This window comes from Callospermophilus lateralis, chromosome 10, assembly GCF_048772815.1.
Source record: "Callospermophilus lateralis isolate mCalLat2 chromosome 10, mCalLat2.hap1, whole genome shotgun sequence".
Lineage (NCBI taxonomy): Eukaryota > Metazoa > Chordata > Mammalia > Rodentia > Sciuridae > Callospermophilus > Callospermophilus lateralis.
The window spans coordinates 54,497,779-54,512,339 of record NC_135314.1 but is presented as its reverse complement, the minus strand read 5'-3'; the positions used below and the strand labels follow the sequence as shown (position 1 = coordinate 54,512,339).

General features: G+C 44.7%; 1 protein-coding gene across 15 annotated transcripts in view; it reads left to right on the top strand.

Annotated features, from left to right (window-relative positions):
- Kalrn (kalirin RhoGEF kinase) overlaps positions 1–14,561 on the top strand; it is a 627,901-nt gene that overhangs the window by 505,868 nt on the left and 107,472 nt on the right. For 7 of the 15 annotated variants that reach the window (XM_076867949.1, XM_076867956.1, XM_076867948.1 and 4 more), the window contains exon 1: positions 5,401–5,606. The exons of 7 other annotated variants lie outside the window; for them this stretch is intronic. In XM_076867949.1, coding sequence (XP_076724064.1) covers positions 5,522–5,606 — 85 coding nt within the window. In that variant the 5' untranslated portion in view covers positions 5,401–5,521. Of the gene's footprint in view, positions 1–5,400; positions 5,607–14,561 lie in introns of those variants that run through there. One more of the 15 variants, XM_076867950.1, reaches the window with a different exon arrangement.

Sequence of the window (14,561 nt, the reverse complement as noted above, 5' to 3'; positions counted from 1 at the left end):
TTGAAACTCCCTGAACAGTTTTTTTTAAAAAAAAAACTATAGATATGAATCTGAATCAAAATCTGGAGTGGGTGATGGGGGAGAGAGTCTCTGTGAGTGGAAGAGGCAGCTGAGTGAGGAATTGGAGTGCAGATGGGGCAGGCAGGGTCTGTGGTCCATATTCACCAGGAACCACCCTCACAGACTCCACTGAGCCTGTGAACATCTCGGGGGATATTCTGTAAAAGGTCTGTAGTGTACTTGGCACAGAAAGAAGGTTCTCACGTGAATCCTAGCTTGAGTTTGGGCAAAGTTGCTATTCCTTATGTCTCTGGCCTGGACTCTCACTAAAAAATGTGGAAGTGCCGTGATCCAGAAAACTTCTGTCCTGTAGATCTGAAGATAATAAGCCTGAAGGAAAAAAAGCTGGGCATATGTCTGTTGCTGGAAGGGGCAGATGCCTGAGGTCATGGTCCAGTGTCACTGAAGCTTGTAGCTAACCTGGGTGGGGGACAGGCAGTCACACTAGTGCCCAATGCCAGGCCCAACATTGAGGTATCCTTGATCCAGCACATCTGCAGGCTGAGACCAGGGATTCCTGGTGTTCATTGTTGTGGAAAATGGGAATGAGACCAAAAATGGACTTATAGGCAAGCAGAAAGCCCGATCCATGTAAATGGACAGGCTGCAGCCACCACTGGAGACAAACTCTGCCAAAAATAAGACTGTTTCCAAACAGCCACCTGTTTTGGGAATTAAGAACAATCTAAAGATATTGCTACAGCTCAGTGGCTTTTAGACTGAATTTTAGGAGTTGGTGGCTGAGTATTTGAAACCCCCAAATTGGGAGATATTCCATTGGGTTACACAAAAAGGCATGTACTCCCCCCACCACCACCCATGGAAAGTGGTGATAAACATTTGGGGAAAGGTACATCTAGTTATTCAGGTTATATCACTAGAAAGCTCTCATTTCTCTCTCTCATCAAGTACATTGGCTTCATTCCCAGGCAGCTTCTCCAGCATGGCTTGGGTATAGCAAGATTGCCTCCACCTGCTTTAGGCTAATATTTCCCCAACTTCAAAATCTTGTGGGAAGATATTGCTGCTTTCCCAGTAGCTCTTGCTAAAGTTCCTGCTCTTTGCATGAACTTGGGTCACGTGCTAAATCTCATCCAATCCCTGTGATTGACAGGCAAGACCAGGTCTTGGGCTCTTCCTTGGAGTGTGGGGTGGGCAGGGGGAAGATGTCAGCCACACCCAAAAACATGGTCTGGGAATGAAGGAAGGATGGTTCTTCAAAGAAAATCAAGGTGCTATTACAAGAAAGAAGAAGGTCTAGATGGCAAATAGGGGAAAATGCACTCCATGGGGGGTTCTCAAAGTGTAGTCCCTATAGCCAACAATGCCAGCATCCTCCCTGGGAACTTATGGGAATGCAGATTCTCAGGCCCCACTCAGACCTACTAAATCAGAAACTCTGGGTATGAAGCCCAGTAATCTGTATTTTAACTCACTCTACAAGTGATTCTGATGCACACTCAAAAGCACAAACCTTTTATAGAACAACTCCTGGAGATGTCCACAGGCCATGCCACACTAGTGGTTCTCCAATTATATTACACATTAAAAACACCTGGGAAAATTTAAACTCACTGATCCCAGCTGAGAGTCGATTTGAATCTCAGTGTTTGTCGGGGAGGGAAGACTCAGGCACTAATGGTTTTCCAATTTCATTCCACCCTGGAATATCTTTGGGAGCCTGAACAAACACTAATGGTTAGAAATTTTTAAAGCTCTCTAACAATTCTCATTAACACCAATATTTAAAAACCATCCTTCTGGTTAGCTTTTCATCACTTTGACCAAAATACCTGATACAAACAACTTGGAAGAGGAAAGGTTTATCAGAGATTTCAGTCTGTAGATGCTCTGGGCCTGAGGTAAGCCAGAAAAATGGTGAAAGGTCATGACAGAGAAAAACTTCTCAGCTCCTGGAAGCCAGGGAAGGGAGGGAGGGGGATGGAGAGAGAGAGGGATGGAGAGGGAGAGGGATGGAGAGGGCGAGGGATGAAGAGGGGGGAGGAGGAGGAGGAGGAAGGGAGGAAGGGGAGGGGAGGGGAGGGGAGGAGAGGAAAGAAAGATTCAAGGGCAAGATCTAGTCCCAAGGGCATACTCCTGCTTACCTACTTCCTCCAATCATGCCCCACCTACTCACAGTTTCCACCATCTCCCAATAGTCCAGTCAGTTGTCTATCTAAATTCTCTTGAAGACATTAAAATGTCTAGACTCAGGCTGGAGGATCTGGGCGACTATTTTCTTGAATCCCTCAACTTAAAATTTGCATACATATCTGACATTTAGTCACTTTTGTTTCATATTCTTGGTGAGTTTGTCCTAGGGGCTAACTTCAAAGAGACTAGAATTGGTTTTGTTCACTAATGCAGACCCAGTACCTTGAATAGAACCCCTTACAGAGAAGGCACTCAATAAGTATTTGCTGAATTAAAGCAAAGGTCCACAGCCCATGTCCCCATGGTGCCCAGTGGTGCTCAGGAGTTCCTTCTGGGGCAGAGACATTGGCTGGTCTCATTCTGGGATGCCTGTGAGGATGGCAGTGGGATTCTTGGGTTATTGGTGTCTATGCTCAGCATGAATCTCCAGCATAGCCAAAATGTGCTGACCATATCAACTGAAGAAGGGAGAAATTCCTAACGCTCTTATGTCTTTATGTTGAGAGGAGGATAGATTCTTGGGTTATAAGGCCCGGTGTAAGCATGCTGATGGATCCATTTTGCATATATAGGCCCACCCTAGAGTGTCCTGGCACTCTGATTTCTGAAGTAAAAGCGGGGTCTTCCTCAAATATCTCATTCAAACCAGTGTCTATAAGATGATACCATCAGCCTTTGTAAAAGGACTGTGACAGAAAAAGTGATCTAGTGTCATATGAACATAAAAGTCTGAAGGAAGACTTTTAAAAAGAACTGATTATTCATTCAGCAATTTTATTTGTGTATTTATTTATTATAATAAATAATTGAACGTAGGACCTCCCATGACCTAAGCAGGCATTCTACTACTGATCTACACTCCCAACGCCTAACCTAGAAATTTGTTTGGTTTGGTTTGGGACTGGGGATTGAACCCAGGGGCACTTAACCACTGAGCCATATCCCCACCCCTTTTTATTTTGTATTTTGAGACAGGGTCTCTCTAAGTTACTTAGGGCCTCACTAAATTGCTGAGGTTGACTTTGAACTTGTAATCCTCCAGCCTCAGCCTCCCAAGTTACTAGGATTATCAGTTTGTACCACCATGCCTGGCTTACCCAGCAATTTTGAAGCATGTTAAATTCCTATCAGAATATTCTATGTTGAAATATCACATGGTATACCACAAACATGAATAATTTTATATTTCAACCTAAGAAATTAATTAAAAAATAAAACTAAAGAATGCTCCAAAGTGTCCATTCAAGATGAGATATTGACAGGGACCACAGCACCCATGCCATAGATTACAAGCAAATAAGTTAACTTTTAAAAGGGCTGAGGTAACAGGGTGCTTTTTTTCTGGACTTCCAAATCTGTGTATCTGTTGTCTTTGGTGACATGGAAAAGAGAACCAAACAATTGTGCTTGTTGCCAGGGATCAGAACTGGAACCCAGGGCAACTCTGTGAGGATCAAGCATCCTTCAGCAATTCAAACTGGCAAGATGAGACTGACCAACAGCCAGGATGGTGTGGGAATCATGAATCTTGAACGCAGGCTGCCTGAGCAATTGCAATTTTCATTTTACTGTTTTTGCATGTGTTAGAAAGTGCCCCAAAGGCATATTTCCAGCTTGATAATGAGATGATTTTGTAACTCTCTCTGGGACAAGCCATCAAAAAGATAATAGGAGGAAAAGTAGAGGTATGATTTTGACTCTAGATTCTGCTGGACTATGAGGTGAAGCTTTTTGGAGTTTCTCTTTAGAGTTAAACCATGAAACCCTCATCATAAAGTCATTCATTCACTTTCCTCAAATATAGAAGAGAACCCTGATTTATAAGGGTTTTGTTATCAGGATAAGTGAATGACTGCATGGAGAATGTGGAACTGTGGAAACTGTTTGGCTTATGACACTTATCCTCAATGTTAGCTATTATCACTCACTGTCTTGCCACTATCATTTACCAAGCATCTACTGTGTCCTAACCATGCGGTAGACGCCTTAACACATAAATAGGTCCAAATCTAAGCATGGTTCACACTGGGAAAGGAAGCCCCAAATGCTGGCAACTTCTAAAAGTTTTGACCCTTGCCAGTCTTTCATCCAGATGGGAATTAGGTGATCAAAGTTTTAGTTTTTATTCCTCTCACAAGTTCCCTTTTTTTCTGATGAATAAGCCCTCTTTATGAGTGTTATATGCTTCCTGAAGACCCATTTCCTTAAAACTGGACACAAAGAAATGGGAGAGACTCTGAGTGAGACAATGACTCATGCAAAGGTCCAGAGTGGCTTCAGAGGACTTACAGAAAGTAAGTTTGTGCCTCTGCTTGCACCACAAAAAAGACTTAAGACGAAAAGCATAGAGATATAAGTAGAGGAACAAGAACTTCCCAGGGCATGTTGTGGGGAGATGGTGAATGGAAGTCTTCCACGATAAGTAAGATGTTTGAAGATTCTCTAGGGTGTTCATTCACCTGGAACTATTAAATGTCATCTGTGTAACAGTACTGCCATGGATATCTTTTAAAACGCTATTAGCAATCCTGTAACATAAGGATTTTTTCTATTTTTTTTAAAATGAAGAACATAAAGATCAAAAAGTAAAGTGACTGGACTAAGGTCAAACAGCTAGTTGATGGCAAAACTGAATTTTAAACTTTGGTTTTATGATGCCAAACTCAGAATGCTTTTGCACACCATCATTCTGGCTTGGAAGCCAATGAAGAAATGAGGCATTATCATTTGATATAATAATAATTATCATTATTATATGATAATAATGATAATTATCATTATTAAAGCTCTACAAAAAAAGAAGAAAAAGAAAAGCGTTGGGTGAAGGTGTTTTTAACACATTGGAAGTGAGGAGCAGGAAAGAACTAATCTGTTAGGGAGAAAGGGCATTATTAAGCCAGCGCTGACTATGGTAGCCTTTGAGAGGAGGAGGCTGCAAATGAGTACCTGTTTTGTGCCAGGGGCTCTGTGGGACCTGCTCCCAGCGCTTACTGGGCACTCACAGCCACAGGCAGCGTTGCATAAGGCTCCAGTAACCACTGTTGTCCTGGTCTCCAGCAAACAGCTGGACTTTGGAACTCCGCCCCCCTTAGGCCCTCCTCCCCGCCGGCTGTTGGGGCCCCGCCCCTCCTCCCCAAGGTGGCTCTGACTCCCAGTAAGTCTGAGCCTTGGCCGCGTGCGGGAGAGGACCGCAGGGCGGGAGCGCGGGAGCCAGCTCCCAAGCGCGGCGCTGAAGTTTCCCTCCGGCTGCGCTCTCACCCCTGGCTGGCGCTCGTGCCATGCGGGAACTCTGGGACCGCGCGACAGCATGAAGGGCGGCGACCGAGCTTATACCCGAGGTCCCTCTTTGGGGTGGCTCTTTTCTAAGTGCTGCTGTTGCTTCCCTTGCGGAGGTGAGTGGCTGTTGCCATAGGTGCCTCATTTGAGCCTGGCTAGTGGGACTGGGAGGGAGGGTGGGAGGGAGGAAGTGGAACCGTAGGGGGAGGCTGCTGGGGTCGGAGTATGGGGGTGGAGGACGCCGGGCGGCAAAGAAAGAGGGTTTGCTGTGAACCACGTACATTTCAGTTTCCCAGGCAAAACGCGCGCGCTCTTTTGGTGAGATTTTTGACTTGGATACGGAGCTGCAGTTTGGGGACGCAATTATTTCCCAGGGACTTTGGATGTCTGGGTGCCAATATTCTGGCGGGGGGCAGTGGGCGAATGGGGAGAGTACAGTAGAGGGATTCAGCTGCGAATGTCCCAGAAGTGGCAGAGGGACAGTTCTCTGCTCATTTACATATGGGTCTCAGCTTGAAGACTAACATGACTCCTGGTTATAGGAATGTATTTGACACTTGTCTCTACACCAGGAACTATTTTTGCCAAGTGACAATTTTCTTATGGGACTGAAGCTTGGTTTTCTCTGCCTGGGCGTTCACAGGCCAGCGTGAATTTGTAGCGCTGGGCCAGAGGTTGGCTCATTAATTAACTGAGAACTCTCTTTGTACCCAATTAGGACCGTGTTTAATTATTCTGCTAATTTTAATGTCGTTGAGGAGACTTGCAGGAAGCAACCAATTTCCCCAAAGCAGCCTGCAAATCTGGAGGGTGAGAAGCATCTCAGAGGGGGGATTATAAATTGTGTAGCTTCTCCTAAAAAAAGAAAGCAGAACTTTCCTGGACAGAGGGAACAGTTATCTCCAACACTGTTAGTGTCACTTTAACACTTCAGCTGGAAGAGTGGACAAGAAAGAATGTTTTTGTGCACTCTGAAGTGAGAACATAGCTTCTTACTTGACATTTGCCCCTATCAAAAGTTTCACCTATGGGGCCTCTTCCCTCCATTCCCATTTACAGTGCCCCAGTTTCTAGCTTCCCATCTTCATCTGTGTAACATCCGAATGGAACTTGTGGTCGAGTTACTAGTAAATAATCTTCATCTAAGTGACCCTTCACCCTTCTCTATCTCACACACACACACACACACACACACACACACACACAAACAAACAATATGTATTCTTGACAAATTCTCCAGCCTGAGCAGATTTATGGTTACAAAAACTAATTAAATCTCTAGGACCTTTCCCCGGGTCATTAAAGTTCATAATCCCAGCATTAGAGTCTCTCCATCTCTGCATTAATTAGAACAGCCTGGAACTGTGTGGTATCCAGTTCTAAACGTCTGAATTCAGATGGAGAAGCGATCTGAGGGGGCAGGGACTAGCAAAGCCTAAGAAAACCTAGGCTGGGAATCCAAGCAAGGGGGTGTAAAAGGGGGAGGCAGCAGGAAATGGCCAAAGGGAATCTGAGTGGGTGGGTTTGCTCTGAAGGCTGCGCTGCCTTAGGAGAGAAGACTTTCCAGTAGAATTTCCTGGGAGTCCGTTTCCTGTCTGGGCGGAACCTGGGGACGGGGGCAGCGCTTATCCAAAGCTCCTGCAGCTGTCCTTGGGTCCAGATGTGGTAGCTCTGGCTTCCTAGCAGGGTACACCTCCCCGGGTCTGTCTGGCCAAGCTTTGTGAATTGCCTCAGCCGTTGCCGGCAGACAGAAGAGGGGTGGGGGTGGGGGTGGGGCTGCCCTGCCTGGGGACCCAGCTGCACTCTCTGGCTAGCAGAGGGGGCGTGCAAGTGGAGGTTAGTGGAGCCAGAGGTGCAGGAGGCCACTGACCCTCCGCTGAAGATCAGGGGAGGCAAAAGGTCCACCGCTTAAGAAAGCAGTGTAAACCAGCTCAAAGGGGAAAAGAAGGGTAACAAGGTGGGTCCATCCTCGCCAACTCTAGCTTTCCTCTCTATTCTTTCCTAGATCTAAAGTGTGTCTGAAGATGGGCATAGCGGTGATGCACACCGTTATCCCAGCTATTCGGGAAGCTGAGGCAGGAGGATCTCAAGATCGAGGCCAACCTGAGCAACTTAGCAAGACCCTGCCTCTAAAAGGCCAGCATGCTGGGGGGCATGCAGAAACTGGGGATATAGCTCAGTGGTAAAGCATCCCCATATTCAATCCCCAATACCAAAAAATCTGAAGCATGTTGTGGAGCCCCTGCGGAAAGGGAGTATCTGAGGCGTTGGCACTCCCTGTGGCTCCCTCAGAGTAGGTTTGGCAGAAAAGAGAGATGGGAGTCTCCATTCAGCTGGAGGGCATAGATTGAGAAGCTGACTGAGAAGATAAGGCCTGTTTTGAGTGCCAACGCATTGTCCAGAGCCCCAGAACTCTGGGAAAAGGCTGGCCCAACCCCAAGGTGGAAAAGGGCTCAGGGACAGTCTGAGGTTGGCTGGAGTGGAGGGTGTTCACAGCAGAGAAACATCTACCTCTTTTCAGCTAAACCAGTTTCTCTGGTCTTACAGACCTACTGCAATTGAAAGGCAGCCTCCCTACTCCCTGTTTCAAATACAGGCAGCTGGTTACTTGGCCTCTTACCCCTGTTCCTGAGAGCAGGCTTTCTCCAAATGCTTAAGAAGCTTCATGCTGGAGCTAGTGGGTCAGAGCCCCCCTGTTGTGCTTCCCCAGTCCAGGGCTCTTGCCTGCTTCCAGTCATTCAGGATGTAGAGGTGACCTCCATGTAAAATCTGAGGAGGACACAAGTGAAAGGAACCAAGAGGAAGAGGAAATGGAATGTTCTGGTTCTTTTTGACTAAGAAGCTATGTGAACCATACTGAATTCTCTGGAGAATCATAAGTGGTTGTAGTTGTTGTTACTAGGTTGAGTCAAGGATTTAGTAACAGTACCCGTGTGGCCTTTAAATATCACATTTGAAGAAAATATGGATGAATATAGTGTTAGACTTTCTCTCTCTCTCTCTCTCTCTCTCTCTGTCTCTCTCTGTGTCTCTCTCTCTGTCTCTCTCTCTGTCTCTGTCTCTCTCTGATACCAAAGATTGAACTCAGGGGCACTCAACCACTGAGCCACATCCCCAGCCCTATTTTGTATTTTATTTAGAGACAAGGTCTCCCTGAGTTGCTTAGCACCTCGCTTTTGCTGAAGCTGGCTTTGAACTCTCAATCTTCCTGCCTCAACCTCCTGAGCAGCTGGGATTGATTACAGGCATGTGCCACTACTCTGGCTGGAGTTGTCTTTTGATTTGGAAAAGCAAACAGTGACTATCTTATGTTTTTCCTTTCCTTTTTTTTTTTTTTTGGTTCTGTTGAGAATGGGTATGGTAAAGGGGATTGAGGAAAATTGGTCTTTCTTCCCTACCTCAAAAATGGTCCTGAAGAAGAGAAAAACTGAAAAACAGGAATACAGAAGAAATAGAGATAGATAAGAAAAAGAAGGCAAATACATTTATAACTGACTCTTTGAGAAGTGAAAAGCAACAAAAGTGAGGTAATGGCATGCGTGTGTCTGAAAGGTGATAAATCATTGCTGTCACCCTCTGTGGGGAGTTGAGGATTGGTTTGACTAGTGAGACTGTCCTTTTGAGCCTGAAGAAGTGGGTCACTTCTGAAGACTTCTTTAGTTATCTTAAAGTTAAAACACACACAAACACACACACACACACACACACACATACACACACACAATCCTTGTTTCAGGGTGACAGAAAATTTCACTTAGAAGTTGCTAATTTAGGTGTCCTACTGGCATTTGTGACTTTTTAGATCATGGAGCCTAGAGGTTTTCCTGATCTTTATAGTTTGTAGCCAGTTTTAGAGCATTCAATTTTCTGGTCCACTTGTAATTAACTTTGGCTATGTGGACCAGAGTCCCTTCTTGAAAGCCTCTCATGATCAACCTCCTCCTCTGCCCCTCCACCATGGGCATGTGATTTGTTTATACATATTTACTGCTGTATTGATATCCTTGGATCCAAGCCACGTGCCATCATGATTTTTACATTTGCACTGAGATAGTTCAGCAGTCTGAGCATCTCCGAGGTGAGTGCCGGGGGTGGGGAGGTGCTGGGATCACATGCCTGTGGTTCTTTCACAGCAAAGTTAGTTAAGGTCCTGCTTGACTCTGACACCAGAGGGTATGGATGAGATCACAGGGGTTCACGGGGCATTTAAAGTCAATCTCATCTTTTTTTCCTCCCTTGTCCCACCAGAATCCCTAATCAGGAACCTTATGACTTGATGTGAATGTCTTGTCCTTGGCCTTAAATTAATATGGTTCATTTTATAAACTGAATTTAATGTGTGAAATTGTGACACCAAGTTTCTTCAGAAAGGTGTTGGTAACCTTGATGAGCTACCCTTGTGACACTCTGTTGCTTTCCTTTAAAGGACAATAATCCTTGAGACCAGGATGCCTATCCTTTTATTTCTTCATCTTCTGAGAAGTACCTTTATTAATGGAGAGAAATCAGTTGGCCATTAGTATGTATTTGTTTTTCCATTGCGTCTCAGTTTTTCTTTTTCTCCTAGGGATATACTGTAATCTGGGGAGACATACCATATATACATATTGTCTCCAACCCGGATCTCAACTGTGTTAACTATTGAGTAGTAACAGGATATCAGTTACTATGCGGAGTAATAGTACTAACTGCCAGGCGTCATGGAGCCTAGTGGAAATGGGAGGGTTTGATTTGGGCATGGTGCAGTAGAGACTAGGAACTGAAGCCAAACAGCCCTCCTTTGGTACAGTTGAATATCCAAAAATCACTACTAATCCTATGGGCATGTTGTCCCAGGGTGTGGGTCCAACTTCAGAACAAAAAAGATAAAAAATAGGACTCTGTTTTTCTTTTTATGAAAAAAGAATTTAAAAGTAAAAAAGCAAGTGAGCATCTGGGGGTTTATTTACACTTGAGCCCATCCATATGAATACTGTGGACGTGATTGACTCCAGAGATATTGGAATTCCATTTTGTGATGTTCTTTTTGAGAATCTCAATAGTGTGCTTTTCTGCCCTGAAAATATGACCCATCTTTTTTCAAATACTGCTTCTCTTTCAGTGAGTGGCTGCAGGCTCTGCCCTCTCCTTCAGACCAAACCCCAGGCTAGCCACTCCTATAGGGACACCCCAGAAAACACATGGGTCTGGAACCTGGGGGTAGGAGTAGATTCTCAAGCCGAAAATGCTGATGGGGAAGTTAGAACTGGAAGGACTCATTATCTGTGCCCTTTTCTAAAGGAGGAAACTGAGACCCAGCTATTAGTAGTAGGTAGGAACCAGAACCCTTTTCCTGTGCTCCTTCCTTGACTCCATTATTCCCAGACACGTTGGCATCTCTAGACAGCCAGTCTGACCACACTGACGAGCAGATGCGGTCCCCAAGCTGAAGCTTGGGTGTTGACTGTGGAATGATTTGTTGTTCTTGGGGTGACTACACTGCCTGACTGGCCACTGGAATTGGACCTGACTGGTCTGCTTTAAGGGACTCTTCTGTGCCAAGATCATAGAAGACAGAGTAGGTACCAGTGCAGTTTGTGCTTGTGGTTCTTAGTAAATACCTATTCATGTTTCTTCTTTGGTTCACTTTAATTCAAAAGGTCCCTTTTTCTCCTTTCTTTCTTGTCCCTATAATTTTTTTTTTTTTTTGAGATAGCATCTGGCTATGCTGTCCAGGCTGACCTCCAACTCATAAGCTCAAGCTATCCTCCTGTCTCAGCCTCCCGTCTCAACCTCCCACCTCAGCCTGCCTCCCAAGTAGCTGGGACCACAGGCGTAGACCACGGTACCTGGCTTGTCCCTGTACTTGATGTGTGCCCTTTCAGGTGGAAATGAATCAATGAAATACATTCCTATCATTCCATCTTGGATTGTCCCTGGTTTTTATGTAACACACAATGTTTTAATGCACTTGACAGATGTTTATGTGCCGACTGCATACCAGCCCTGCACAAGGTCCCTGGGAGACGATGGGAATTGTTGGGCTGTTGTGAGGATTGGTTAAGGTGATGTCTTTAAAGGGCTTAGCATAGCACCAGGCATGTCAAGTACTTTCTGAAAATGCTGTTATTAATTATGACAGTAATTCTACACATAGACTCCATCCCAAAGAGACTCCCAACTAAGTATTTGTGGGTCCTCTACATGATGATACTGTAAATATAAGCTCCTAAATGACTTAAGGGTCTTTTCTCAAACCACTGTCAACTCTGCCTCAGTATATTAGCTTTGTCACTGTAGAGGAAGAAAGCTTGTCATCCCCCACCCCTTTTTAAAATTAAACCAATTCTTAAAGTACATAACACTGACCATGGTCACTCCATTTCATTAAAAAAAAAAAAAAAAAGCAGAAGCTGTCAAGAAGCCTAAGCATCCCCAAGTTGTCCTCTCGAGGGAGAATACAAGGTTTGAGAATTGGAGAATAGATACAGCATTTGTTTGTTTTCATGCTGAAGATCAAGGGCATTCTTAATTCTCCCCTCCCTCCATTAGTAACTTCACTCTGCCACCAACCTGCACCTTAAACCAGCTGCACCATTTGGGGTTCATATCCTGAGAACCTACACTATATAAAAAGCCTATTGCTTTCTTGCCTGCCCCTTGACTTCGGCTAGCAATCAACTTAGATTAGCCCACATTTGCTGCACATTCTTCATGTGTGAGGCCTTGCTGGTCCTTCTCAAACTGTTTTGCTGAAAAAAAATTACAACCCATCCCCCCCCATCAGTTGTTATTCCAACCCCTGAGGTTCTGGATATTTCACTAAGTTTGGCCAGTGTCTTCTGTATCACTCATAAACGAGAGACATAGGTGTCTTGGCTCCCTGCCTGGTCTATGCTGTGACTAATGGGGCACATCTTTTCATTTCTTGAGGTTGGTACAACCTTCTGTACTCTGCTTCCTGGAAGGAGGGTAACTCTGGTTACACCCGTGAGGCACTTAGGAAGCTGCCAGGTGACTTTTTGCCAGGTAAAGGAGCAAAGATCAGAATTCTAAACAGGTTCTTCCACATTCTGCTTGCCCTCATGGTGACCACAGTGAGGAAACTGTCAAATTGAGAGGAAGGGAACCTCCTTCTGCACTAGGCTGAAATAGTGCCTTGTCAAACACTGCTGTTTCGGGTGATCTGCTCTTCCCTGGGACTGGGTGGTGTTGGCATGCGCTTCTCTCACACCACTTGGTGTGGAGTAGGCTCTCAGGATGTTCTCAGTTTCTCTCCTCCCTCCATTAGAACTTTCATAGTGCCCCCGTGGATAAAGGGATACTATCTCCCTATCCAAAGGAGAACCAAACCTCCATGTTGAAAACTCTTGCCTCTGCCTCAGATTTTGCATCCCAGTCTCACAGCTAGTTGGTATGTCTTCTCTCCTGTCTCTCCACTGACAGAATGCTGTAGAGCAGAAGTTCTCAAAGTGTGGTCACCCAGGACCATGGTGCACACTGGGGTGGTACTTAGCAACCTGTGATTTGGCAAGCCTTCCAGGTGGCTGTGGCTCATGCTCAAGTGTAAGAACCACAGATTTAGTGTTACTGTCAAAGAAAAGAGACTTCCTCTCAGTTTTTTTTTCCCCCCTTTAATAATGCTCAGGCCTTTCTCATTTTGATTTGGTCTTTTCTCAGTCATCCCTCCCTCCCTCCCTCCCTCCCTCCCTCTCTCTCTCTCTCTTTCTCTCTCTCTCTCTCTCTCTCTCTCCATTCTTTGCTTTTCTTCCCCTCCCTTCCCCCAACTCCAGCAAGAAAAAGCATTCTGTAACGGAAGGCCATTTGCTCCCTGGGGAATTCTTGTTTTGCGCAGTGTGGAGGCCTTAGCCATTCACTTTCACCAGCTGGGGGTGGGGTGGGAGTAGGAACCATCTATGTGAGGTTCCTTCCTTGAGCTTGCTGGTCAAGGGCCTAGCAAGGGGAGAATCTTTGCATCTTCTCACTAAAGATTACATTGCTTTTAGTTCCTTTCCTTACTCTTAAAGCAAACTGTGCTGACCACGGGAAAAATATCAAAAGTTAGGCAAACAGGGGCTGGAGTTGTGGCTCAGAGGTAGAGTGCTCACCTAGCATGTGTGAGGCACTGGGTTCAATTCTCAGCACCATGCAAAAATAAAATAAAGATACTATGTCCACCTATAACTAAAAATAATAAAGTTAGGCAAACAAAAGATCATAATAACATAATCCTAACCACCTACAAACAACCACTGCTTAACCACTTTATCCTTTCAATGTAATTAGGTTTATCTACTGCTTTGGAAATAGGTTTTACTTAATCTCCTGAATATCTTGTAGATGTATTTCCAGGTTATTTTTGATGGCTGTCAAGCATTTCATTGCAGACAATGAAATGTGACAACTGTTGGTATAAGTTTAATGTAGTGGTTAAAAGTTTGGTGGGAAGGTATGAGGAAGAGTCTTGGATTAGGAAACAGATCTTTCCAGGATCAGAATATATAGACAGATGGACTCTTGTCCTGGGGTTTGGGTGTCTCCACTCACCTTCCTCACCTTTCCTCTGCAGGGGTGGGATTTACTGGGTGTAACCCTCTGCTTCCAGAGATCTGTCAGTGCTACAGGGTTTACCCCTTCCCTCTTCTTCTTGGTCATATGGTGCCTTCTAATTGTGTAGCTGATCTCACTGAGAGGTTCTGGGATTTTTCTTTCTTTGAGACATACCTTGGGAAATAGGTCATTAAATTGTTTTAACTGGGAAAGAAAGCCTTGATTAATTTTTTTTCTGTCTAAAAATCATGCCTCAATGGGAAAAACTTTTAAATACAGAGAAATGAAGATAAAATGTCATCATCTTGAGATAACACATATTAATATTTTGAACAAATCTTGCTGGTCTTTTTTTTTCTGTGTGTGTGTGTGTGTGTGTGTGTGTGTGTGTGTTTTCAGAAATATTATATAATAGTGCTACAAAGTTTCTTCATTTAACATAGTGCACAACTTCCACATTGTTTTAATGGATGCATTCAGTGGTGCACTGGAGCAGCTCATCTTGGAAAGGGATTGTTAAATATTCAGTACTTTGAGAACAA